Source organism: Cucurbita pepo, chromosome LG10, assembly GCF_002806865.2.
Source record: "Cucurbita pepo subsp. pepo cultivar mu-cu-16 chromosome LG10, ASM280686v2, whole genome shotgun sequence".
NCBI lineage: Eukaryota > Viridiplantae > Streptophyta > Magnoliopsida > Cucurbitales > Cucurbitaceae > Cucurbita > Cucurbita pepo.
Genome location: NC_036647.1, coordinates 5421977 through 5449535, shown reverse-complemented (window position 1 = coordinate 5449535; position 27559 = coordinate 5421977). Strand labels below are relative to the sequence as shown.

The 27559-nt window shown below is 34.6% G+C and overlaps 5 protein-coding genes across 17 annotated transcripts; 2 read left to right on the top strand and 3 right to left on the bottom strand.

Moving 5' to 3' along the window:
• Positions 1–1182: 1182 nt before the first annotated feature.
• Positions 1183–4154, bottom strand: LOC111803735 (pyruvate decarboxylase 1-like). Its single transcript, XM_023688267.1, has 5 exons — positions 3570–4154; positions 2343–3160; positions 2145–2262; positions 1427–1615; positions 1183–1347 (listed from the first exon to the last, which is right to left on the bottom strand). Exons 1-5 carry the CDS (start codon positions 4152–4154, stop codon positions 1183–1185), a joined length of 1875 nt encoding a protein of 624 aa, XP_023544035.1.
• Positions 4155–4874: 720 nt separating this feature from the next.
• On the bottom strand, positions 4875–8847 carry LOC111804203 (ERBB-3 BINDING PROTEIN 1-like). Of its 10 annotated transcripts, none has more exons than XR_002816480.1 (4): positions 8571–8846; positions 8050–8427; positions 7890–7957; positions 4875–5462 (listed from the first exon to the last, which is right to left on the bottom strand). XR_002816480.1 is itself a non-coding variant. In XM_023688925.1 (3 exons), exons 1-3 carry the CDS (start codon positions 8094–8096, stop codon positions 5306–5308), a joined length of 255 nt encoding a protein of 84 aa, XP_023544693.1. In that variant the 5' UTR covers positions 8097–8438; the 3' UTR covers positions 4875–5305. The 10 variants fall into 10 exon arrangements, 1 of the variants encoding a protein (XP_023544693.1); XR_002816484.1 differs by having other exon boundaries at positions 4878–7957; positions 8067–8257; positions 8343–8427; positions 8571–8847; XR_002816476.1 differs by having other exon boundaries at positions 7890–8427.
• Positions 8848–10713: 1866 nt separating this feature from the next.
• On the top strand, positions 10714–11971 carry LOC111804227 (carrot ABA-induced in somatic embryos 3). Its single transcript, XM_023688958.1, has 2 exons — positions 10714–10895; positions 11469–11971. The coding sequence occupies exons 1-2, from the start codon at positions 10781–10783 to the stop codon at positions 11693–11695; spliced, it is 342 nt and encodes a 113-aa protein (XP_023544726.1). The 5' UTR covers positions 10714–10780; the 3' UTR covers positions 11696–11971.
• A 2096-nt stretch (positions 11972–14067) lies between these two features.
• LOC111803248 (chlorophyll synthase, chloroplastic) lies at positions 14068–21209 on the bottom strand. 4 transcript variants are annotated; one of them, XR_002816362.1, is made up of 17 exons: positions 21018–21209; positions 20748–20792; positions 20468–20556; positions 20287–20374; positions 19890–19975; positions 19712–19798; positions 19563–19628; positions 19400–19483; positions 19268–19329; positions 18655–18730; positions 18511–18573; positions 18320–18401; positions 17345–17421; positions 17033–17080; positions 16218–16400; positions 15933–16008; positions 14068–14751 (listed from the first exon to the last, which is right to left on the bottom strand). XR_002816362.1 is itself a non-coding variant. In XM_023687571.1 (15 exons), the coding sequence occupies exons 1-15, from the start codon at positions 21121–21123 to the stop codon at positions 16338–16340; spliced, it is 1122 nt and encodes a 373-aa protein (XP_023543339.1). In that variant the 5' UTR covers positions 21124–21209; the 3' UTR covers positions 15997–16337. The 4 variants fall into 4 exon arrangements, 3 of the variants coding, with proteins under 3 accessions (XP_023543339.1, XP_023543340.1, XP_023543341.1); XM_023687571.1 differs by lacking the exon at positions 14068–14751 and having other exon boundaries at positions 15997–16400; XM_023687572.1 differs by lacking the exon at positions 14068–14751 and having other exon boundaries at positions 15997–16400; positions 20468–20545; positions 21018–21162.
• On the top strand, positions 14741–15797 carry LOC111803249 (protein EMB-1). Its single transcript, XM_023687574.1, has 2 exons — positions 14741–15179; positions 15419–15797. Exons 1-2 carry the CDS (start codon positions 15065–15067, stop codon positions 15577–15579), a joined length of 276 nt encoding a protein of 91 aa, XP_023543342.1. The 5' UTR covers positions 14741–15064; the 3' UTR covers positions 15580–15797.
• Positions 21210–27559: the final 6350 nt, after the last annotated feature.

The window sequence follows — 27559 nt, the reverse complement described above, 5'->3', positions numbered from 1 at the left end:
GAGGTTCGTGGTTACTCAAACTCATTTTCTCTAAGCCATTTATTATGTTATGATTCTGGTTTATCACTAACTCACTGTGAGATCTCACATTGGTTGGAGATGAGAACGAACAAGTTTTTATTGAAAACTAATGCCTAACATATTTGTTTTGAAACCTTGAGGGGAAGTGTTAAAAGAGAAAGTACAAAGAGGACAATATGTTAGGGGTGGGTTTGAGCTGACTATATCTGTTAGCAATGGATTTTAGTTGACTATATCTGTTAGCAGTGGATTTGAGCTGACTATATCTGTTAGTGATGAGTTTGAGCTGAAGTTGACAATATAAAGGGAAAGTGCAAAGAGGACAATATGTTAGCGGTGGATTTGAGCTGACTATATCTATTAGCGATGAGTTTGAGCTGAAGTTGACAATATAAAGAGAAAGTACAAAGAGTACAATATGTTAGCGGTAGATTTGAGCTGACTATATTTGTTAACGATGAGTTTGAGCTGAAGTTGACAATATAAAGGGAAAGTACAAAGAGTACAATATGTTAGCGGTGGATTTGAGCTGACTATATCTGTTAGCAATGGATGTGAGCTGACTATATCTGTTAGTAATGGATTTGAGCTGACTATATCTATTAGCGATGAGTTTGAGCTGAAGTTGACAATATAAAGGTAAAGTACAAAGAGGGGTTTGAGCTGACTATATCTGTTAGCAGTGGATTTGAGCTTACTATATCTAATAGCGATGAGTTTGAGCTGAAGTTGACAATATAAAGGTAAAGTACCAAGAGGGGTTTGAGCTGACTATATCTGTTAGAAGTGAGTTTGAGCTGACTATATGTGTTAGTGATGAATTTGAGCTGACAATATGGGCAGATATTGGGAAAGTAAAAAGAGGATAATATTGAATAACAGTGAGTTTGAGCAGACAATATCTGTTAGCAGTGAATAAATTTGGTTCGTGCATGTTTTATTTTTGTTTTAATTAAAAAAAATAATTATTAAGGTTTAAAGGAATGTTTTTATAAACTAATTAGAACACGTCATTACATGATAAAAATCAATAAAAATGAACGTTTGATACGGTACGAGACTAAATTGTTACATAATTTATTGATTAATAATATTTCTAAACCTTATTGATTAGAAAGAATAGATTATTGAGATATAAAAGTTGATTAAGTGATGTAAATATTATTTGGGAGGACGACTATTGGTAGCAGCCAATTTGTTCCCAAAGTCAAGCAACTCTTTACTTGTATCATCTCGATGAACAATGGCCTCGATGAAGCACAAGCACTCATTTTTATCTCCCGTTGCCATTTCAATCGCTTTCACCAACTCTTCCTCCGTTTCAACCTGTTCGTTTAATATTCAAACATTGTTCTTAACTACTTTATGCATCTCAATTAACTATACTTTGTTTAAAAAAACATACCTTGGTCGTCCAACAGTTACCGGTTTGATTGTGCATGGCCTCGACTAGACCCGTGTAGTCCCAGTTCTTGATGACATTGTACGGGCCGTCGTGAATCTCGACTTCGATTGTGTATCCACCGTTGTTTATTAGAAATATTATGTTTCTCTGGCCTAACCGTAGCATTGTTGACAAATCTTGTGGAGCCATCTGTTTATTTTTAAACAGAAACAGTGAAAAAATGGAGTAAAATTTCGAGAGTATTTTAAGAATTGTTGGGAGAGAATCTCTACGTCAGTTAATCATAAGTAAGGAATACTATGAGAGTTTATGGTCAAAGTGGACCATATCATACCATTGTGAAGAGTTGTGGTTTCTAACATGGTATCAGAGTCATGCCCTTAATTGTGTTATGTCAATAGAATTTTCAAATATCAAACAAAGAAGTTGTGAGTTTCGATGGTGTAGTCAAAAGTGACTAAAGTGTCGAACAAGTGATGTAGTTTGTTCGAAGGCTCTAGAAAAGGAGTTGAGACTCGATTTAGGGGAGTCTGTTCGAGAGCTCCATAGGCTTCAGGGGAGGCTCTATGGTGTACTCTGTTAAGGGGAGGATTTTTTAGGATTGTTCGGAGAGGAGTCCTAGCTCGATTCCATTGGTACGAGACCTCTTGGGAAATCAAAAGCAAAGCCACGAGAATTTATGCTCAAAGTGGATAATATCATATGAATGAAAATTTACCTGGAAGCTCCCATCGCCAATGCAAAGAACCACACGATCCTCGGGTGAAGCTTGAGCGTAGCCGAGCGTGGCGCCGAGAGACCACCCGATGGAGGCATAAACCAGCTGCATCTCGAACCTATATTTCTCCGAAGATTATTCCATTATCGTACTCATAATATTTAACCCATTGAGTTTAAAGTTTGGGAAGAATTTTACCCGCATGATCGTGGTAATTCTAGTTTTTGACAGTGAAACCATGAATCACCGGCTTCAGAAATTACCGCCATGTTTCCCGACAGCATTTTTTGTATATGTTTGAAAAGGACATTGACCCGCAAGGCCTCGCCCGGCTCCGACTGGGTAGGACCCGACTTTGGAATATAAATCCGAGTATAATTCTCGTAAGCTGTTGGATTGGGCTTGAGCCGCTTAGCAAGGGCCCGAAGAAAGTCCTTCATTAAAATCGGCCCAAAACTCGGCCCATTTGGAAACACAACGCGGTCCGATTCTACAATAATCGCCTTATTCTTCTTGTACGAAAGCGAGTAGCCGACGGTTTCCAGTTCGTCGAAAATAGCTCCGGCGAAGATTGAGGCGTCGGCGATTTCCACTGTCTCGCCGCAGAAGGCTGAGCTGAGTGATCCCCAGTAAGTTCCGATGAAATGACGGTGGTTCTCCGGGAACATGCCTTTAGCCGACGGCGTAACGGCGACTGCGTAGTCGCAAACATCGGCTAGCTCCACGAACGCCGCTTGTGCTTTAGCTACTCGCAGCTTCTTTCCGCCGACCATGACGGGTTTAACGGCGGTGTTTAGAAGCTGAGCTGCCATCTCCACCGCCATCTCCAAACCCATTTGGTTAGTTTGCTTGGAAGAGATGGAGAGTGGAAGGAATTGTTTCATAGAGAAAGAAGGATGAGGAATGGCCGCCAAATTGCAAGAAATGCTGATATAAACGGGCTTGCTCTGTTCCAAACACTTCGAAATTGCAGTATCGATCTCCCATTGTGCGTCTTCCAAATTGTTGATCACTGCCTACAGCCACAAGAACAGCAAAACAGAGCTCAAAAACAGAGACCCATAAAAATTTACAGCCAAACGGAGCTCAAAAACAGAGACTCATAAAAATTTACAGAAAAACAGAGCTCATAAACAGAGACCCATAGAAATTTACAGCAAAACAGAGCTAAAAAACAGAGACCCATAGAAATTTACAGCAAAACAGAGCTAAAAAACAGAGACCCATAAAAATTTACAGAAAAACAGAGCTCATAAACAGAGACCCATAAAGAATTACAGAAAAACATAGCTCATAAACAGAGACCCATAAAAATTTACAGCAAAACAGAGCTAAAAAACAGAGACCCATAGGAAATTAACAGCAAAACAGAGCAAAAAAGCAGAGACCCGTCAAAAATTTACACACCCATTTCAGTAAGACTACCTGATAACAGGTGACATTTTGAAAGCATCGGAGCTCTTGACTGAAATCCGGCAGGCCAATGGTATGGTGGAGAATCTTGTTACTCCCATATTCGTTCGAGTTTGGTGCACCCACGATGCAAACCAGAGGAAGATCCTCTGAGTAAGCACCGGCAATGGCGTTGATCAGGCTGAGCCCACCCACAGTGAAGGTGACAACACAGGCACCAACGCCACGGCGTCTGGCGTAGCCATCAGCGGCATACCCAGCATTGAGCTCGCTACAACACCCCACAAGGTTTAGGCCTTTTTCTGCCACGAAGTAATCGAGCAGCACGAGATTGGAGTCGCCTGGAACCGAGAAGATATCCGAGACGCCAATTTGAACGAGGCGGCGGGCTAGGTAGTGGCCCAAGGTAGACGGTGTAACCATGGACTCGACTATTTCGACTCCATTGTTACAATTATTAGTTTGAAGTTTTGATTGGGGTTTGTACGAACCATTGGAAGTCGGAGGCTTGAGCATAGACCGAACCGCTGCCATTGGCATTGGTATTGTCGAGGAGAAGGTTTCGGCTTGGAACCCGTTTTCGAGGTTGATCGGCATAATTGTATGTATAAAAATTAGAACTCGAAACGAAGAACAAAGAAAATTTAGAAGAATTTGTATTTGTGTATTGGGTTTCTTTTTTGCTCATACTTATATTGGTTGATTTTGTAACCTATCAAGAACTTTGGTTACGTTTAAGATCATAAAAGATTAAACCTTCATCACTTGGTCGGTTTTATGTTTTGGAGTCAAAATTTAAGTCTTAATTCACTTGTTGATTAATTTAAGGTAAAATGGAAGTTATCATTAATTGAAAAATTCCTTGATGAAATTGGAACTTATAACTATATGTAATAATAATAATTAATTAATGAATAAGCTTTCGGGATTAGAGGTTTATATGAAAGAAATAATCCCGAGGTTTATACGCCAAAAATAAATAACAAATATAGAAGTGTAAGGTGTAAGTCAAGAGAATAGAAGAAGAGATTCAAGCGTGCAACTTCGTACCAATGCCTTACTGCCTACTATATTACCTTACCTTACGAGCGAGATAAGTGAAACAAACCTCGATAAGTACCAGTAAACAATACCATATATGCTATAATGTAATTTCTATAAAGTTTTTGGTTACTAGCTATCTATTTAACTAGAGTAGTATTTAAGGGGGAGAAATGTATGGAATGGAACCCACTATTTTTAGAATAAATAAATAAGACCTTGCACATGTTTGTTTATTGATCTAAGTTGTATACTAAGCCAATAACAATATGTAGATGATACATGAAGACGTAATTTAGTGTCTAAAATTCTACATTGAACAAGTGTATCAATCCAAGCCAATCGCTAGAAGTACAGTCTCTTTGGACTTTTGAGTAGGCTTCCCCACACAGTTAAAGATAAGTTCTGTTAAACATACAATCAAAAGAAGAAAACAGTGCCATAATTGAAAGGATGGAAAGGAGGAAGCAGATCAAAAGGAGTAATTCATTCCATTCCTGCGATGTTGAATCCATTAGCCCAGCCTGTTAAGAAAACTTGGTTCAATAATCTTCTAATCATGCATGCTAACAATGGAGTCCACAGTTTTTGTGGGATAACCAGGTCTTAATTTCCGAATCATCAACAGTTTTTGTGGGATAACCAGGTCTTAATTTCCGAATCATCAACAGTTTTTGTGGGATAACCAGGTCTTAATTTCCGGATCATCACCAGCTTTTTGTGGGCTGAAGTTGTTGCATTGCATGAGAAGTAATTCGATCAGATCCATTAGGCATTAGTAAGACTGTATATTTAATGTGGGCAATGTGATCGCCTGCAAAGTAACCAATTGCACGAGGAGCAAATGAACCATACAAACTACACCTGAAACAAAATTAAAATTAATTTCAAAGGAGGAAAAAAATGCTACCAGGCTTATAATAGACAGGATAGGTTTGCAGCAGATCGTGATTAACACATTCAACTAGTCCCAAAGAGGATTCAATTAGCCAATAGAAACCCGTCTCGTATTCAATGAAAAAAAATGAAAACTCCACAAGAAAGAAGGCATTTATAAATCACAAAACATTCAACTACGTATAAACCAAGCCCAATAACATTACACATGATATGATAGCAACTTATGATGTCAATAAAGATGGTTAAAAAACAATAGATTGCCTGAAAAAGTAGCATGCCCTATCAGAGTAACTATGACAAAAGCCTCATTTGGAATACATTCCATAGCTTCCATAAAGTATTCATCATGTAGGGCTCTTGGTCAAACAAGCAGAGATAGAAAACATAAGAGACAACCACTATTTGCCACAAAATTGAAGGAATAAGAGCACTAAAAAACTATTTACACAACATAACGATATTTTAAGCACTAACCAAAACTCCAACAGCATAACTGTGAGTCTAAAGGCTTCAAATTATCACTAAATGTGATTCCAAGTTATGGGGAAACAGATTATTGATTAATAATAGAAAGTCTACACATTAGTATAAGACATCACAGGAGAATATCATCAGAATGTATATCTTACAACAATTTGGACAATTGGGACATAGGCATCATCCATGGAAATCAGCCTATGATATACCAAATTTTACCATTCACACTATAGGCAACAGGGAAAAGAGGTAATCCACAAGTCACAGATCACCTCGGCAAAGTTGCCTTCATTATTTGGTTATGGGAAAGCACATCATTTGTTCATAATATAAACTCCAGGTGCTATTATAAGACATCACAAGAGATTATCATGGCAATATATTTTGTATGTAATTTGGACAATTGATACCATAGGCATCATCCATGAAATGTCAACCTATAAAACCCCAAATTAACCATACACAATCTAGGCAACAGGGAAAAGAGGTAATCCACAAGTTACAAATTACCTCGGCAAAGTTGCCTTTCATCTAGTTCAGGGAAAACATATCTTTTGTTCATCATATAAACTCTAGCCACTACTATAAGACATCACAAGAGATTATCATGGGAATATGTTTTGTATGTATTTTGGACAATTGAGACCATAGGCATCATCCATGAAATGTCAACCTATAAAACCCCAAATTAACCATACACAATCTAGGCAACAGGGAAAAGAGGTAATCCACAAGTTACAAATTACCTCGGCAAAGTTGCCTTTCATCTAGTTCAGGGAAAACATATCTTTTGTTCATCATATAAACTCTAGCCACTACTATAAGACATCACAAGAGATTATCATGGGAATATGTTTTGTATGTATTTTGGACAAATTGAGACCATAGGCATCATCCATGAAATGTCAACCTATAAAACCCCAAATTAACCATACACAATCTAGGCAACAGGGAAAAGAGGTAACCCACAAGTTACAAATTACCTCGGCAAAGTTGCCTTCATCTAGTACAGGGAAACTTTTGTTAAGCATATAAACTCTAGCCACTACTATAAGACATCACAAGAGATTATCACGGCAATATGTTTTGTATGTATTTTGGACAATTGAGACCATAGGCATCATCCATGAAATGTCAACCTATAAAACCCCAAATTAACCATACACAATCTAGGCAACAGGGAAAAGAGGTAATCCACAAGTTACAAATTACCTCGGCAAAGTTGCCTTTCATCTAGTTCAGGGAAAACATATCTTTTGTTCATCATATAAACTCTAGCCACTACTATAAGACATCACAAGAGATTATCATGGGAATATGTTTTGTATGTATTTTGGACAAATTGAGACCATAGGCATCATCCATGAAATGTCAACCTATAAAACCCCAAATTAACCATACACAATCTAGGCAACAGGGAAAAGAGGTAACCCACAAGTTACAAATTACCTCGGCAAAGTTGCCTTCATCTAGTACAGGGAAACTTTTGTTAAGCATATAAACTCTAGCCACTACTATAAGACATCACAAGAGATTATCACGGCAATATGTTTTGTATGTATTTTGGACAATTGAGACCATAGGCATCATCCATGGAATGTCAACCTACAAAATCCCAAATTAACCATACACAATGTAGGCAACAGGGAAAAGAGGTAACCCACAAGTGACAAATTACCTCGGCAAAGTTGCCTTCATCTAGTTGAGGGAAAGCATATCTTTTTGTTAATAATATAAACTCTAGCCACTATCATAAGACATCACAAGAGATTATCATGGCAGTATATTTCGTATGTAATTTGGACAATTGAGACCATAGGCATCATACATAAGATGTCAACCTACAAAATTCCAAATTAACCATACACAATATAGGCAACAGGGAAAAGAGGTAACCCACAAGTCACAAATTACCTCGGCAAAGTTGCCTTCATAATCCAGTTATGGGGAAATGGATTGTTTAACCATAGAGACTTCACCCACTATCATAAGATCACAATAGATTTTCGTGACAATTTATATTTTATCTCAAATTTGACATACACAATATAAGCAACAGGGAAAAGAGGCAAACCCCAAGTTCTATATCACCTCGGCAAAGCTGCCTGATAACCAGTGCATTATAGTTGCTTATATCTTGAGTATATTTCCTTCTTCCATCACTGTTTCATCGCTAACTAGGGGTGAAAAGTGGCCGCCAGTTTTGTTTCAGAGATGCAAATTGGAAAGGCAACGCCCGTTCTATCTTCATCTGAACATTCTTATACATGTTGCTAGTTTTCCTTCACATTCAAACAAAAAAAGAACTTGCTAAAAAACGATTAGCGCAAGCTGGAGAAATTTTGAAGATCTAATTTTAAAGCCTACTCTCTGAGAAAAGAAATCGCCTTCTTCGCAAATGTCAACGATTTTAACATTAGGTTACATTCGGATATCACCAGCTGCATTGCCTCTGCAACATTGTTTCATTTCCAACAACAATATCATAAATGACATATCAGAACATCGAAGAGTAATTAAGCCGCGAGATCAATCAGACATGCTAATGATGAAGAAAAGGGAAAAGATTGTAATAGAAAAACAGAGATAACTCACCGTTTATGATCTCGGCAACATTTTTGTAGTTTGTAACAACATCCGGAGAGTAGAGATCCAACTCCACCTCCTCCCTTTCATCGTCCGACGGCATTACTTTGGAGATTCAGAAACCTTTCAGCAACGTGAAGCGAAGGAGAACTCAAGTTCACCAGCTAAGAACAACAAAAACAGTGGAAATTGAAAGTAGCAACTCTCGAACTGGAAGCATAAGGCAGAGAAGAAAACTAGGGTTCACTCTCCATCTCCGCCTGCCTTTGTTTATATAGGAACAGCTCTGTGCTGATTAGGGTTTTGGGTTCCTTTTTTTTTTTCTTTTCTTTTTTCTTTTTTCTTGGGAGGTCGAATTTTCTAATTCGTTCATCACTTGAATTAATGAGTTTTTTTTTTTTTTTTTTTTTTTTTTTTTTTTTTTTTTTTTTTTTTTTTTTTTTNTAGATTTTGTGTTTATATATAATATATATACTGCAAAAAAAAAATTTAATTGGTTAAAAATATTTTAATTTTTTTTAAGTCTAAAAATACTTTTAAATTTTTTTTAAAAAAATAATAAATATATTTGAAATGAAATTGGTTAATATTTATTTTAAAAATACTTAACTTTAAAAAATACTTCATCTTTTAAAAAAATTATTAATATCTTTTATATTTTTTAAAAAATTTAAAACTTAAAATATATATAAATTATATTACCCTTAATACCACCTTTTCAACCCTACTAATAAACTTTTAGAAATAACCATGTGTAGTAAAAAAAAATTAATTTTTATTATAAAGTTTAGGGGTTAATCTGAACATTTTTTTAAACATAATACTTTATTTTTTAAATTTTTTTTAAATTAAAAATATTAATGAAACTTACTGTTCAAAAATATTTTTAAAATAAAGTGTTTATCTATCTAAAAACTGACAGTAAATATAATTTTTAGATTTTTTTTTTAACTTTTAAAAATTTAGAGATATTTTTTTAAATCGGTTATGAGTTTTTTCTTTTATTAATTTCACATCGAGATAATCAATGGTATTTTTTTTTTTATTCAATATAGATTGAAGAGAAATCTCTTTATGATCTACTTTCAGCCATTAGAAATACGTTGATCGGTGAAGATACATGTATTAAGTCCTAACATACTCGCTAAATGGTAATTTAACATGGATTCGACGTCTTGGAGTCAAGCCAAGTTTAGATCAGCCTTGTAATAATGAAACCAACCGACAAAAAACGTTAAGGTTGAAAAGATTAATGCACCAATTGTGGTACAACATATTTAATTTTGGAAAAACACCATGAAAACAAACATGTAGTAGAAAAATTACGTCGGCATGCTATAAAGTAGGAAAATTCTATGATATCAAGCCAAGAATACAAGATGTAGTTTGTTCGATGAGAAATAAAAGGAATATAGAAAGTTTGAGCGGTTGAAGGTAAAAGAGTTTTCTTTTTCAAAAGTAACATAGAGAAAAGCAACGACTCGAGCTCCTAATTCATGTTGATTAGACTTCATAATTAATAATTTGATCTTAATACTAATTTTATTATCCGAATCGTATGAAAAATTCAAGGTCATTAGTATAATAAAATCATATTAAGTAATAACTTAAAGAGTTTATAGTATATGAATAAAATTGAGTGTTAAACACTAGGCTTTCTGCCGTCCGACCACTACATAAGCCACTGGGGAAGAAAGCTCTTTGAGCTCCCCTTCATTCGTTGCTAAGCCAAGGTTCCAGGTCTCCAAGTCAACTTGCGCTTTTTCGAAGAATCCTGCACCCATGGACATACGGCCTGTAATACAACCCTTGTAACAGTTGCAAATAGTTTGATCCAAATTGTTAATGGGAAGGGCAATATATGCGAGCAGTGGACTTGGACTGCTATATTAGAGACAGACACCAAACAGTGGCCTAGTGAGGATGGGAGAGAAACTAAGGAAGGGTTGGGCATAAGAGTAGAGATCCACGTGTCGACACAGTGCACAAAGACGACAGTTTTAATGACGTGTCTTGAAGAAATGGCTTATTCGCACCGGAATTCGCCGCGTTTGCCATATTACGTGTCCATTTCACAAGGCGTTTCGTCATCGGAGCTCTTCCAATTTCCGGCTTATAAATGAACTCCCAGAACCGTCCCTTTCCACCACTTCTTCAAACTTCAAAAAATTTAAGGCCTTACATATACGCACAAACCAGAAAGCAAGAAAAGAAGGAATATGGCGGCGCAGCAGGAAAGATCGGAGCTGGAGGCCAAAGCAAAGCAGGGAGAGACCGTTGTTCCGGGCGGAACCGGCGGGAAAAGCCTCGAAGCTCAAGAACGCCTCGCTGAAGGTAATAATTATTAGGAATCACCCTCTTCAAACAAGCTTAATCGAGACTCGGTTCCTTTTTTGGAGTCTTCGAAGTACATATTTTGTTCATATATTTTGATTTGAGAATTTTATTAATATGATTAAGTTAAGGGCATGACACGGGTGCCAGCTTAAATCAAGCTCTCGATATTGTCTATAGGATTAAGCATTTAATCCAAGTCAAGGGTATGACACTGGTGACATGTTAAATCAGGCTTTACAATGGTATAATATTGTCTATTTTAAGCATCCAAGGTTTTTCAGCATCGAATTTTATTGATATGACTAAGTTGAACATGACTCTGATATCATGTTACGAATTACGGCTGAATTTTATGGATATGATTAAGGCAAGAGCAGGACTCTTTTATCATGTTAAGAATGGCAACTCTCTGTTTTTTATGGTTGAATTTTATTAACAGTTAAGGGTATGATTCTAATACCATGTTGTTACGAATTACGGATCGGTCGAATTTTATTATTGATATGATTAAGTTAAGGGCATGGTCAGTTATTTGTTATGAACGGATAAGTGAAACTTGGTTGGTTGAAGGTCGGAGCCGGGGCGGGCAGACGAGGAAAGAGCAGCTGGGGCATGAAGGGTATCAGGAGATGGGGCACCGGGGAGGAGAGACGAGAAGGGAGCAGATGGGGCAAGAAGGGTACCAAGAGATGGGCAAGAAGGGTGGGCTGAGCACCATGGATAAGTCCGCCGCCGAGCGGGTGGAGGAGGAAGGAATCGAGATCGACGAGTCCAAGTTCAGGACCAAGGACCGCTGAACCACCCTGGCTTTGGTGTATGTACAATAATATGTATGTGGGCGGGTGTTTTTCATTTCCTTTACTGTTCTCCTTTTATGGTTGCCTTTTGTTTTCTCGACACGTGTACGTCGGCCGGGCCATCTCTTATCGGTTGTCTTGGCTGCCGGCTGTCGGGGGGGTTTGGTGTTTGTGGAAGGGACGAATTTTGCTGTACCTTGTGTTCTCTTCTACATGGAAATAGAAGTAGGGGGGCTTGAAGTTATAAACTTATGCCATGCTTGAATATTGGTTTTATTTTGTTATAATTTACGTTTGTTCGTGTCATACACGCCATTATCTACCATTTCGACTTGTTTCGAGATATCTGTTAGGAATCGAATTTTAATTAAGTCTAAAATCTAATGTAGATATCTTGAACATTCATTCATCAATTCATCTAGGTTCAGGTTCTCTTCTCAAACGTTGGACTCTTTCGTGTCCATGTTGGGGCACAATCTAACGCCCAACACGAGTTGGGTATAGAAGTTGTAAAAAGACGCGAAATCTCTCGACCCATGCCAATGGGTTAATCTCTAGTTAATCCACAGGAAATCAGAACTCCTCCCCGACATGTGAAATTGGAATTCCCCGACATGTGAAATTGGAATTCCCCGACAATTGGAATTCCCCGACATGTGAAATTGGAATTCCCCGACATGTGAAATTGGAATTCCCTCATTCGTTAGGTGAAATCGGAGCAAGTTGCGTGATAGTGAAATTGGAATTCCCCCATATGTGAAATTGGAATTCCCTCATTCGTTAGGTGAAATCGGAGCAAGTTGCATGATAGTTTGGTTCTCCTTTCAAAACCAAAAATTCAAGAAGGAAAACGTGATAGTTTGGTTCTTTCAAAACGAAAAATTCAAGAAGGAAAAGTGAAAGAGAAGGATCCGAGGTTTTAGGTTTTAGAGTTATATGGGGATAGAATTTCTTCAAAACCTTCTTAGAATTTCTTCAACAAGGTTTTAGAGTTAGATGAGGATAGAATTTCTTCAAAACCTTTTTAGAATTTCTTCAAAACCTTTTCGGTCGATTTATCTCCTTATTCGCCCTTTATTAGTTCATAAATAATATTTACATGAACATAAATAATATCTCTTTATTCGCCTTGTACGGTCGATTTATCTCCTTATTCGCCCTTTATTAGTTCATAAATAATATTTACATGAACATAAATAATATCTTAATATCTCCTTATTCGCCCTTTATTAGTTTATATGAACATGATAAGAACAATATTTACATTATGATATTTACATCAACATGATAAGAGGTTCATAGGTTCATAATTCAATTAAGAATAAAATAAATAAAAAATTAAATTAGTTCATAATAATATTTACCTAAACATAATAAGATCTTCATATTTCAATTAAGAATAAAATAAATAAAATTAAATTAGTTCATAATAATATTTACATAAACATGATAAGATCTTCATATTTCAATTAAGAATAAAATAAATAAAAAATAAATAAAATTAAATTAGTTTCTAATAATATTTACATAAACATGATAGATGTTCATAATTCAATTAAGAATAAAATAAATAAAAATTAATGATTAAAATGAAACATGTTCATAATTCAATTAAGAATAAAATAAATAAAAATTAATGATTAAAATGAATAAAATAAATAAAAATTAATGATTAAAGTGAAACTTCAGTTTTAAGAATCGAACAGTTCTGATTTCAAATGTCATGACATTTTGAAATTTCTCGCACCGGAACCTTTGTCATTATATGTCTAAAATATTTTGATAAAATACTAAAATAATCACATCAATTTTTTATACGACAAATTTCAATGGAGTTATCTAATAAAAATAGCATTTATTTGGAAGTTTGACCAGTGCCACCTCATTTTAATTTTAGACAGAGGCAACGCTTTTGTAAATAAAAATATAGATTTAAAAAAGAAAAAAAAAAGGTTAATATATAAAAATAAAAATGATTGAATATTAGAAAATAGGTACGGTCCCTATATAGTTCTAGATAGCCATACAATATTAATTTTTATAAATATATATATTTTATATAATTTTTTTAATTTTTTTATATTGAAAATTAAATTTTTAAAAATTATGTTGGTTAAATATTGTTTATATTATATTTGTACTTATCTAATATGATTTAATTTATTAAAATCTATTATATTTTTAATAGAAATCATTTTAGAAAATAGAAATGATCAATTAAAGAATTTATTAAAGAGGAATTTTGTAAAATATATATATATATATATATATATATATATATATATATATATATATATATATATATATATATATAAAGAAAAGGGAAAACAACATCCGAGAAATAAAAAAAAATTCTCAGAAATTGTGGTATTTAAGAACAATAATAATTATTACTCCCATTTTTTTTTATAGGTTTGGTTTGTTCCGTCTTAATCAAGGTAGATTAGGGGTCGCGTCGGAATGGTCGGTAGCTGCTTAGTCTCATTCGAGAGTCTAATCTCTTTGTACTGTTTTTTTATCAAAGAAAAAAGGGAGTCGATTTGGTTCCTTCCCTTCCACTGCATAGCTGCGCTAGCATGTACTACGAGCCCTTTGTCCCACGCATCTAACCTGCTCGCGTATTCACCTGTTCCACCGAAAACTCTCATTTGTTGAAGGGGAGCATAGTGCACTTTAGGCACCGAGCGAGAAAGGTCTCTTCTTTCGTTTCGGTTTATTCACTGATCTAAAACTTAGCACTTGTTTTCTTATTGATTCCAGGTGCGGTGTTCTTGAATGAAGTCGAAACGAACCGAATTAGCACTTCTCAGATCAGGCTAGGCCTCTCCAGCTCCACTAGGCACCGAGGCCCTAGATGCGCTAGCGATCAGTACATAGGAGAGTGGTTGCCCGGGTTTCTCGGCCGGGAATCTTGCACCTCGCGTTCATGATATCTACATTCAACTGTGTCCCGGAGACACAGTCGAAGCACGGCCAGTGTGCTTCTTCCACGACATGCTCTAGCCCCGGGTGTATTCCAGTGATAACCATGCATGAGAAGAAAGTTGAGGACATATCTGAAAACAAATGTTGATAGATGAGTCGGCATGCTAGGATGTTGGAACCGCTACCAGATTAATTTCTCCTCAACACGTGTCATTCTTTTGACACTAGAAGACAATTTTAGACTGAGTAATCACCTACGTGTCAGTCACCCAATGCTCTATGGTCCACTATCTGCCACGTAGACACTGCGAAGTGTCCATTTTGCCCTTTTTTTTGGGACTTACAAAGCTCAAATTCTATATAAACCTGAGTGGCAAAAAGAGATAGCATACAACAATCTTGTAACGTTAAAGCTAAGTATTTGACACAGTAAGAGAGAGAGAGATGTCGTCGGAGCAGGAAAGATGTGAACTCGACGCCAGGGCTAGGCAAGGGGAGACTGTCGTCCCCGGTGGAACTGGGGGGAAGAGTCTGGAAGCTCAGGAGCACCTTGCAGAAGGTGTACCGACTTGTCGACTTTTATACTTCTAATTCTCTAAAAACACCTTTTAATCCTTTGAAAAGAGCACTTAGGAAGCCAGAAACTTGGGGTACGCTCAAAATATGTAGTTTTGTCTAACCAATTCTAAGCTGAACCTACTAAAATCCTCACCTCAAGCAACTAACTATGGAAACTCTTTATACTGCCTTGCAAGTACTGAACTGACTAGAGAGGTTTTGTTCGATGGTGAAATGCAGGGCGGAGCCGTGGGGGTCAGACGAGGAAGGAGCAGTTGGGACACGAAGGGTACCAAGAGATGGGCCGTAAAGGAGGGTTGAGCAACTCGGGTATGCCAGGAGGAGAGCGTGCGGCTGAGGAAGGGGTTGAAATTGACGAGTCCAAGTTCAGGGCTAAGTAAAAGCTTTCATAATGTCGTTGGCTTTCTTTTAAGTGTGTGCTTTCTTTTGGAGCATCTTGAATAAATCATGTCCTTGGATGCCTTACCCTACAGTGTCGGGTGTGTATATGGATGTTTCTGCTTGAAGTGAGAAATTAATGTCCTCTCTATCAGAGAACACCACCTAAAATCCTACATATGGCTAAACAGAACTAAATATATAAGTGTTTTTCAATCCTAAGTGTTCTCAAGAACTAAGTATCTTAATTATAACGATGTTGATAATTTTGAGACAGTTGCAAGTAAAATGCATCAAATAGAATACTAGAATCTAAACGAGAAGAAATTTAAGCCAGCATAGTTGGTTGGCCGACCTGAAAAATATATGAGCCAGCCGGAAGCAAGAGAACAGAATTCCAGTATGTATGCATATTCTGATTCAATTGCAACCTGAAGTAAGGAGACGTATCTCATTAGAAACCGAGAAAATTCACGTGTAATGCACAAACTAAATCTGTTGAAGGCTTTGAAGAACTGAGGAAATTTTGTTCCTACTTTAATCGTTAAATAAGACCTTATTGTGACACAATCCTAAATCAAAGCTTTGAAATATGCTGATAGAGATCCAAAACTGGTTTACCAAACCAGGCGAATGTAACCTGACTTGGTCTGGCTGCTGCTGGGGTAGTCTGCAGACTTTGCTGTCTGCTCTTGCTGGCATTGCGTTTGTCACGCATGTCTGTACGTGTACGTACGTTTGATTTTCCGCATGCTAGAGTTCAATGGCTGGTTGCAAGAGCAGTGATCAACAGCCCCAGCACAAGAAATGGCTGGGCACTGGCCTGAAATGTTAATGCAAACGTAAATTGAAAAAAAAGTTAAAAAAAAAAAAAAAAAAAAAAAAAAAAAAAAAAAAAAAAAAANTCAATTCAATCATGGGTTGGGTGGGTTGGTTGGGTAGTTTATGAATTATACTAAAATAAACCCATTCAAATTTATTAATAATTATTCATTTAAAATATATATATATATACTTAATAACATAATTATTTTTTTGATCAGTTATTCTGGACGTTTAAGTGAGCCTTGGCCATGTTTGGAAAAAGTGTTTTAGAAATGGTNATTTGAATAAACTATTTAATTGATTTTTTTTTTTTTTTTTTTTTTTTTTTTTTTTTTTTTTTTTTTTTTTTTTTTTTTTTTTTTTTTTTTTTTTTTTTTTTTTNGATATAAAAATCTCAACTCAACCCAACAAAATCTGTAAAAAGAAATATAAAGAAGTATAAAGAAGCTGACAAATCTGGCGTGGTAGTGGCAGGTAGGTACACGATTATGGACGTCATGGGGTTCGGACCACTTAAAGTTGTTGGATAGGGCAGAACGATAATGCTTTGACAAATAGCACAGAGAGAAACGGCTCTATATAGCAGTTTCTATGAACGCAATTCTACACTTTAAAGAAGAATTTGAGTACCTGATATTTGACATCGTACTTGACGGGGTCCTTGAGAAAGTATTTGAACTGCAAAAACCATAATAGAATGCATTAGTCGAGTATTAATGTTCGTTGCAACTAAAAGGAAAGTTCAGCTAGAAGGCTGATTGTCGAATCAAACACAACTATTCAATTATAATTAAAGAAAATAGAAAGAGATGGGATCACAATTTACATCCCAATACTTGAATACCAAATAATACCCCCTTACATTACTAGACAGTTGTTCAGCAGCGGCTGCCTACTTAAGAGAAAACTGACACCATATGACGTTTCTTTAAAAGTATATACCTGGAAAAAAACTTGGGGAGCAATTAGAGCAAGGAGGGCTAATGCATAATACGGCTTGCCAGCTCCCAACAGATAACCTGCAATAAGTAATAGTATTTGCGGTCACGTTCATGTCAAATATGGTAGAGGGAACAGTGTAATTAGCTTGCAGATCAAAGTCCCGATTCTAGTCCTTATGATTTCTGGATCTACATCGCAAATAAATAGCAATTTTCATTTTATACACATGGCAGGATGATAGCTTTTAAGCCTTTAGTATGAGAGACCCATATATGGTTTTTGTGGAGGAAAGTGGGAAGTCCCACGTTGGCTAATTTAGAGAATGATCATGGATTTTTAAGTAAAGAATACATCTCAATTGGCATGAGACCTTTTGGAGAAAACAAAAAACAAAGCCGCGATAGCTTATGCTCAAAGTGGACAATATCATACCATCGTAGAGATTCATGTTTCCTAACAGTTTCCTTCAAGAATGCAGTTCATAGAACACCATCTTTCAGACCTTGGCATTCAGGAATATTATTTTGGTAGAGAAGGCAAAGAGAGATCGAGCAATCTATCTTTCCAACAATCAGAATGCAGAATATTAAATATTCGCTTGTTGCAAACAAACTTTTGGGATTCTTATCCTTATCTCAGTTAATTGTTACGTTGAGAATCAGAGATATCATCTGCAGTACTTTCAACATTGCTCAATTCCTTCGGTGGCTAACAAAGCTTAATAGATGTAGGCACATTGGAGGTGGTTCGATATTATAGAAGAGCACAACTATTACAAAATTCAATAGAAGGGTGCATGTACGAAAAGATGAAACTCAAACATGGTGAAGACCCTACAAAATGTAAATTACCAGACAGGCAGAAGCCAAGAAATGATCAACTTATGTTCTTATTTTTCAATGGTCTGGTGACCTTAATTTTGCGCATGGATTTAAAGTGAAGACCCCTTGAATAAAACAGTGCTAAAAGAATTACCAGCAACAGATAATTGAGTTATGTCAATAGCGCCAACGCAAATCCATTTAGCAGTTTCAGCACCAAAAGCTACTGGAAGTGACTGTAAGAGCAGTAAACAATAAAAGCTGACAATAGAATAACAAAACAAAAAGAATCTAATAAGACCAAAATTAGTTTTACAAATCAAAGACTGTTTTAGAATGAAATACCTGAAGTCCTAAAGCTCTATCCCCCTCAACACTTTTGAAATCATTTACAATGCCTATTCCAAACTGGTTAAGGCAAATCAGAAGGCAGTCGCATTAGTATTGGATTTTGTGAAAGTAGGAACTCAAAAAATAAATTGAGCGTACTCCAGCTATGCTGTACAAGAGTGTAAGAACCACAATATCAGGAGCGAGTGTTCCAAATAAAGCTTGACCTGCCCACCTGAGATTAAAAATTAGCTGTTACTGGAAAGGGAAAACTTATCATATTATAAAGAACAGAGAAAATTTTGTAATACATATGATTATTGTAGAGCCTGGAACAATCCAATTAACTTTATATAAACAATAAATTGAAGATAACTGCAAACTAGCCATCGATTGGACGTTCCATGTATAGGATTCAAGTTCGACACACGTGGTTCCACTCGAAGTGCATTAGAAGTTTATAAAGTATTCATTATCTAAATTTGTGTGGATAAAGTGTAATCATAACATTAGATTTCATGGTCAATAGAGAAAGGATGTTCTCCTTTGATCAGCTTTTGCCCATAGGATAACAATATGCTCAAAAGTCCAAGGCCATTCAAATGAGTGTGAATATTAATCACTGACCAGAGATACGAAGAAAGCTTTCAAATTTTCATATGAAACGCAATTGACTTTGTCGACCTGTCAATTGCAGTAATTTCGGTGACATTTTTATTCACTACCAATGTATATCAATTTACCAATTACTAAAGATCACAGGATTTCGCACCATGGTAAACTGATATAACTAGCTCCAAGAGCACAATTTCCAATCCATCCATTTTGTTTAAGCTGCAACCACAAAATAAATGCTCTTATCATTCAGAAGATCCAATTTTAGAAACAAAAACCTTTGACTTACCTTTAGAGGTGGAGCAGAGTATATGTATGATAACAAAGAGCCACCCAGAGCAAGGTAGAAGACTATAGGAAAGTCATGCCCTGCCTAAGAAGGATAAGAACGAAATTCAGGAAAAACAATACATATGAAAGATGAGTATGTTCTATCAATTCAATGAACCTACCCACACATCTAACAAACCAGCCAAGCCAAGTCCTCCCAGAAGCAACACCCATATTTGTGCCATAACCTGATAAAATTTATGGAAGGAAGAAACCATTAAGGAAGGATAATATGCCTTTGCTAATGAATATCAAGTGGTTTAGCTCATACCTCATTCTCAGATATTGCCCCAGATGGGATTGGACGATAAGGTTCATTAATTGCATCAATTTCTCGATCATACCAATCATTGATCGTCTAAAAAAACCAAAGTACCAGTTCTATTTTATTTGTGCATGAATAATACTTTCATAAGTCATAGGAAAGCTTTACATTAAAAAGAGTTTACCTGCGTGTAGCCAGTGAGAAATGGACCAGACATAAGCATGCAAGTAATTGATTTAGCCACATCCTCGAAATTCCAATGGAAGTTACCTGTGAAAAAAAGCATGTATCATTGAAGGCATATTCAATGATTCAGTGAGGTAACTAATCAATGAAGCAGAAAAAAGGTCAGTTAGTCCTATCCCTAATTTATCTCTACGTGTAATCACTCCTTTGACCACCATTGATGCATTAGACCATATAATACACAACATGAGAGTAGATCTTAAAGTTCTTATCAGAGAAGAACTCACTCTCATCATCAGACGACTAAGACATAAGTTGACGGTAATATGTGTTAGTGATTCATCAAAAACTTTTCAAATTCAATTTTAATGTCTTATTATGTAGAATTTGATTACCAGAAGCAGCAGCTCCACACACTACTCCCCAAACCAAGGGCGGCCATGTAACAGGCTTTGTCAATTGAAGACGAATCTTCCATTTATTCTGCATAAATGACATGAAGAACTTATTAACGACTTACTGTGATATGTACATTAAAATCTTCCTAAAAAACAAGCTTAGGACATGGTAACTCACAGTTTCTAGCGCAGCACCTTTAATTCCAAGAAGCTGATTGAAGCTCGAACCACCACTCGCCGGCGCTTTATCTGGTGCCTGAGATTTAACTGATCAAAGCGAATAAGCAAAATATAAATAAGCAGAAAATCATGAAAAGAAAAAAAATAAATAAAGCAGCTCAAATTTAATCGTTTCTAAAGTTTTGAGAAATCTACACTGCAAGATTCAGAGTATTCCCCTGGTCCACATTAAAAAGGAAGCAAAACGAAAAAAAAAAAAAAAAAAACGCATGAAAGACCTTCATTCTTGTCAGTTTCAGCGGCAATAACCGATAGTCTCCTTCCTGGAAAAATGAACAATCCGTCGTTACTAATATAAAAAGAATTAGCACATGATATCTCAAAATCGGCATTGAAGCCAGAGAAGTCCGTGAAGAATAACAAGAAACTCAGAACAGTCATGCACGTAACACAGAGTTTCATTCTTCGATTTCAAAGCTCTTGGATATCAATGTATATTCATTTATGTTGTTTTCAGAAACTGTTGATGCATTACAGAGTGAACTCACTAGAAAACGAAACAGAAACCGGCGATAGAGCATACTGATTTCGAACTCGATTGGCTTGGATGCTCGATGATCTCACAAATGGAGCTGTATTCAGCGTCAACGCCATTGAAGCACTATCTCCAGTGCTTCTTGGAACTCCCACTAAGACTCTAAGATCCTGCGCGGAGAGAAAGAGGAGACACTATGGTGAAATTTAACCAGCTTAGAATGTGAAACAATAAAATAATAATAATAATAATAATATACATAGAAATAAAGTTAACCGGACTATTATCGAGGAGGGTAATTTTACTCTACATCTTAGCTTACCATAATCAAGATGTTCTCACTTAAGTGGTGACCATGTTTCAAGTTACAACAATATATTTATTAACATATTTTATAAACAAACTTTATACATTTATTAACATAATCTTTAATATTACAACATAGTTTTAATATTAAAAAAATTTACAACATAATTTTAATTTAAATATTATTTTTAAAATCTCAAAATTAATTGATTTATCTCTGTTTATATATTAAACGAAGCGAGGTAGAGAATTGGGTGGGGACGAAGAATATAATCTCGTCCCCGACCCTATTTATCAGGGTAAAACATGTTTCACACTCACTCTCCATTCTCTGTCTAAATCGGGAATCTCCTCCGTGTTCAAGGTAGGTCTCAGTGGTAAAATAGACCCGTTGTATATTAACAAATCAGCAAATAAATAAATAACAAATAGAAATAGTTGGGCCGGCCCATTGGGCTTATTCAGACGAGCGTTCGACTAAGAGGGCAATCTTGTCAAATGGATTAGTCCTTCCATTTATTTATTTATTATTATTATTTTTTTTTTTTTACAACTTTAGATCAATTCCATGATAAATTATTCGGGTAAACGGCCAAATAGAGAGTCGAAATTTTATTTAATATTGAATTGTATACATGAAAAATATATATATATATCTCAAATTTATATTCATATATTATTAGAATAGGTAGATTCAACTATTATTACAAGACAACTATGTATCAGTTTCATTAAATAAAATTATCTTATTACTTATATTTTTCAATTATTTATTCTCTTTATTATATGCTAGCTCACATCTTATAANCAATTATTTATTCTCTCACATTTTTTTTTTACCAATTTAATTTTATTTCCATATTTTTATTGCCCTATGGTTAATTAATTCTGTTTTTAAAATCTGTTTTCATGTATTCTAGANAAATTATGTAATTTGTCTAAAATAATATTTATAAATCTTGAAAAGCTTCCCTATCCTTAAATTAAAAATAAATAAATAAAAACTTTAATGCTATTAATATTTTGTTTCAAAAATAACTTTAATGTTAGTTAAAAATTAATTAACCCTTCTATTTGAAAAAAAGATTCAAAATTATCTTTACCGCTAGTATTATGTTTAGAAACTATTAATGATTTTCATCTAAAACTAACCGTGAAAATATTTTTAATTTTGTTTTTTAAGTTTAAGGGTTGTTGATTTTTTTCCTTTGTTTATAATTTAGGAGTATTTTTTTTCGGACAAAGTGTAAATTTTCAGTGTATTTTTATAAATTTAGCCTTTTAACTTTAATTATCAAATTTTAAAATAATAAAATTATCGACTTTTAAAATAATAATTGATATCTTATTTAACGCGCTGGATTATGACAATTTAACGTTAACTAATGGAAAACATTAAAATAAAAAATATATTATAATTTTATCAATAACTTTGTTGCGAAAATTAATAAATATAAATAATAACTATTAAAAAACGTGATTAGTGACTAAGGTTGAGCAAATAATACATTATTTGTGTCCTTCCAAATATATATAGATATATATATATATATTATTGGAGCACTAGCACTTTAAAATAAAATAAAATAAAATAAAAAGGCAGTTTCAACCCATTTCCACCTTTTAAATTATTTACTAATTAATATAAATAAAGTTGAAAATGATTTTCCACTAAAAGAAAGGAACATAAAAGTAACTAAATTACCACGTTGTAACTTTACTCCAAAAAAAACTCTTTAATAACCATTTTATATTGTAAAAAAGTGGTAGTTGCTCGCAATTTCTTTATCATATATTTACTTTTTTAAGAATATTGTTTAATACCTTAGGAATTTTCTTTTTATTATCATTATTTTCGGCAGGTTAGATTAGTGACTTGGGTAATTTAAATAGAGTCCACAATCCAACCTAGTCTAAATCTCTGGACTTACCTCCATTCCTAGAGGACCCATATGAGACGGAAGCTCCACGTTCTGTCTTGAAGCTTAGCCTTTCCAGTAATGGGGCCTAGAGACCGATATGGTAATTGGTTTAGGTAGGGCGGTTAGCCTACTACAGACACCTGTAACGATTAGTGCTTGAAGCTAAGATCCACAAAGTTATGCATGGGACTCGCCCTTTACCTCGAAATGAAGAGCGGAAACATAGAGACGGGATTTGACATCCTATTGCGGGAGGGAGCCTCGCAAGCTAGGCTTCTAAAGATGATTTAGGGTAGGTTGAGTTGTAAATGTATGTTCGAGTTAGTTAGATTGACGTGATAAAAACAATGTCAACCCACGAACCGAACCGAATCTTCGATTTTCTAAAATTTAAATTGAAATTGTCCTCACCACCCACATTTAAACTCTTACACATGTGATGCGGTCTCGAAGGTGCCGTTCAATTTGGCTTCATCGTTGAAGCACATCGACCACTGTGTTTTACTCTCAAATTTAGACAAACAACTTCTTCACGTGGCTTTCACAGCTTGTGGATGAGGACAAAGAGATCTATTGTTTCTTCTTAAGCTTTATGCTTTACTTAAATAAAATTATTTTCTAAATTTCATACTATTTCAACTAGAACAGGGATCAAGGTCGGTCGGTGAGACGATGGGGGATAAGCTTCATCGTCGAGAGGGAAACAACCCGGATCACCAGTTAAGGCCTCTAATGACCACTCAGTGATAAACGAGGTAGGGGTGTAGAGACAGCCACGAAGTTTGCCTACAAGCAGCCACCCTTGAAAGAATGCGTAATAGGTCACTGATCTACCGCTCTTGCGGAGAATGAATGTTTCAAGCACAGCAAAGCAAAGGAATAATTATGCACTCAAAGCAGAAGATGAGAAGGGCTAAGTGATCTGCCAAAGCTATGAGATGTAAAAATGCATCGGTAGGAGAGCGTTCTGCCTTAGAGGAAAGTACTCGCAGAATAGAGTTTACAGTCAAAATCAACCAAACTAACTCAATCCAACTCTATATTCCCGAGTAGATAGGGTTAGATTATAACTCTATTTTTCAGATTAGTCGGGTTGATCCCGACAAAAGAAAGTATCAACTCGTGGACCGATCTGAATTTTCTATTTTAAAAAAATTAACCCAACTTAAAAAAAAATCTAATCTAACTCGACTCTCCTCGACTCAACACCTTTATGATTTTGGTTGGTATGAACACTGCTCGAACTGCAGACCATGTCTAGCACTTGGTTTCCAAAGGGAATCCATTATCCAACACACATGAAAGTAAAGCAATCCACCACTGCCAAAGATTCATGGCTTTAATAATTTAGCTTATATGCTAAACTCCCCTAACATCTCCTCCTCCAATAAATAATTCCGAAGAATTTGTTCCAATTCTACGGATCACTTGTTTCACTTATAATGTAACACTCGAGTAAAGAAGAGGAGTACATGAATGAATCGAGACTACATTTGAATGATAACGATCCTGATGATAGGATTACTAAGAAAGACTTAAAAGAATCAGAAGTCACTACCTATATCAACATAGCGCACCTTCGTTTTCAGCCGCTCAATCATAGAAACTTTAAATTTAAGCATATTTTGCTTAACCCAATTCCATTATTGGGTAACCTCCTGAAAATCTTTATCAAATGCACGTAAGTAAAAACAAATCATGTTGGATGATGACAAGAGAATTTCACGACACACAGGTCACGAATCCTAGACATGGATGTCACTTCAATCCTAATAAGATTCTAAACCAAACACGAACATATATTTTAAAATTGGCAACATTTCGATAGACAATTTCAAAAATTTTCTTTTTACAGTTCAGCAATACAACCGTACAAGATCAACCATCAACTTTTGTGACAAGAATTGATATCGTATCTCTGAATTAGGCTTGAATTGACAATTTAAAAAATCTTCATTATTCTATAATCGATATTCTTTGCCCATCCCCATCTCCATCTCCGACCGTGTGTACCGAAAGCATATTCCAAGAACCCTTCCCTTGGACAAGGACATGTCTTGGGAGATGCCAAGTTTGTTGTGTGATGTGCACTAAACTTGGCGCAAGGAACCAAACGATCTGAATTAAAAATTAAAAATTAAAAAATGTAGGTTATTTTTTTTTTGGGATATTTTACTTAAATTTAATTATTTTAATAATTTTATTAAAAAACTTAAATATTCAGTATCATTGGCTTTGGCATACGTAATGCAAAAAGGTCACAGACAATAATAAGGGAATATTTGGTTGATAATTATTTTTTAAAAATAAAAAGTTTATTTCTTTTATTTTTTTTTTGGAAATAATCCTATTTTCAAAATTAAGATGAAATTAAATAATATTAATATGATTTACAGCTATTTTCAAAATATGAATTTTTTAATTTTTTAATTCACAAATCTATTAATTTTTAATTTTTTATTAACACATTAAATTTGTGATTTAATATAAATTTATATTTTAATATAGATAAAAATAATTTTATAGAGGGTAGGGCGGGACCCATGAGGGACTAATTTCACGAAGCTGAGCTGGAAACATGATCAAGATCGGCCAAATCTTATCCATTTTATTTATAAAAAAATAAAAAATAAAAAAACAATAAAGCAAGAAATCATTGTTCCCTGATTGATAAAAAAAAATAAATATAAAATCCAGTTATTTTCTAATTATTTTTTCCATCACTCAAACATTCCTCAAGATCCAATTCATAATTAATTCCATAAATATTTAGAATTTGATTAATTTTTTATAATTTCGAATTTAGCATATTAATTTAAAAATCGCTCTCATTCAGATATTGTCTCGGTTTATATACTTTCCATGTTTAATAATAAATAGAATAAAAATTTAAGAAGGTTTAATAGAAATAATTAATATTTACAAATTTATATTCGATGAACCTATCAATAAAAGACGAATATTTTTATAAATAATTATATTTATAAGAATTATTTAAGTTAATAATTAATTTTGCTTTTACTTCCAAACTAAGTTATATATTTGTAAATAATATTGTTTAATCTTTAATATTTATATCTTATTATTCTCCAATTTATAAATATTTTAATAATTGTATACATATATACCTTTGCATAAAATAAAAATAAATAACAAAAATAATAATAATCCACACATTTTCAAGATGCCACAGACACGGCAGGCTTGAAAGAGACCTCGATCCACTCTTCTCATAACACGATTCTTCATTTCCCTCATTGTGGGCCCCACCGTTTTACACGTGCCTCATGCCACGCCGATAGAATTTTTATTTTTATTTTTATTTTTTAAAATTCAAATAACATCATATATGAAAATAATGATAATTGATCTGATATATCACGTCAATTAGAGAGAAGAACAAGTGACAGTAAAGACGCTGAGCCTCAAAAGAAGGTTAATTGTGAGATCCCACATTGATTAGAGAGGAGAACGAAACACTCTTTATAAGGGTGTAGAAACATTTCCCTAGTAGACGTGTTTTAAAAACCTTGAGTGAAATCTCGAAATAGATTATCCAAATAAGACAATATCTAATAGCGGTGGGGTTGAGCTGTTACAATAGAGTTGTATACCTATGTTTGACTCGGGAGATATCTACAATATGAATCATTATCGATCAATGTGATTGTGTATCAGCTTTTAAGTTTTAAAAGGATGAAAATTAAATTAAACCAAGGGAAGGGTAAAATGGAACTTTCACCCATTATATATATATTATGAAAAGCTTTGTCCTTTTTCTACTTTCCAAACTAAATTCCACACCTCTTTAAATTTTTAGAAATATCATCACCAAACTTTTAAACTGAATTTTTGTCATTTCCTTTGAAAAAATGTCACATAAAGACATATGAGATCACACATATAACCCAACAATCCAATAATTGATTAAAAAAGAAAGGAATAATTAAGATATTAGTCGTTTTTCATAAAGATATGACTCACAGTTCTTGCTTTATCATAACGCTAAAATAAAATAAATATACAAAAAGAGGTTAAACTAGTTGTAACGAGTTTGTTTGTTTTAAGTATATGAAAATGGTATCAGAGTGGTACCTCTTTCAGTAAGATGTAGTTCGAGTACGAACCAAACCGAAATTTGGTGGACATATGACACCCAAGTAAATAAGAGGTACATGAATGAATCGAGACCATAGACCTATAGATATAATAACAAAGAAAGGTTTAAAGGAAATAAAAATTACTACTTATACCAACAAGATATACCTTTATTTTTTGTAACTCAATTACGGGAACTTCATAGTTAAGTGTTTATTGGGTGACCTCT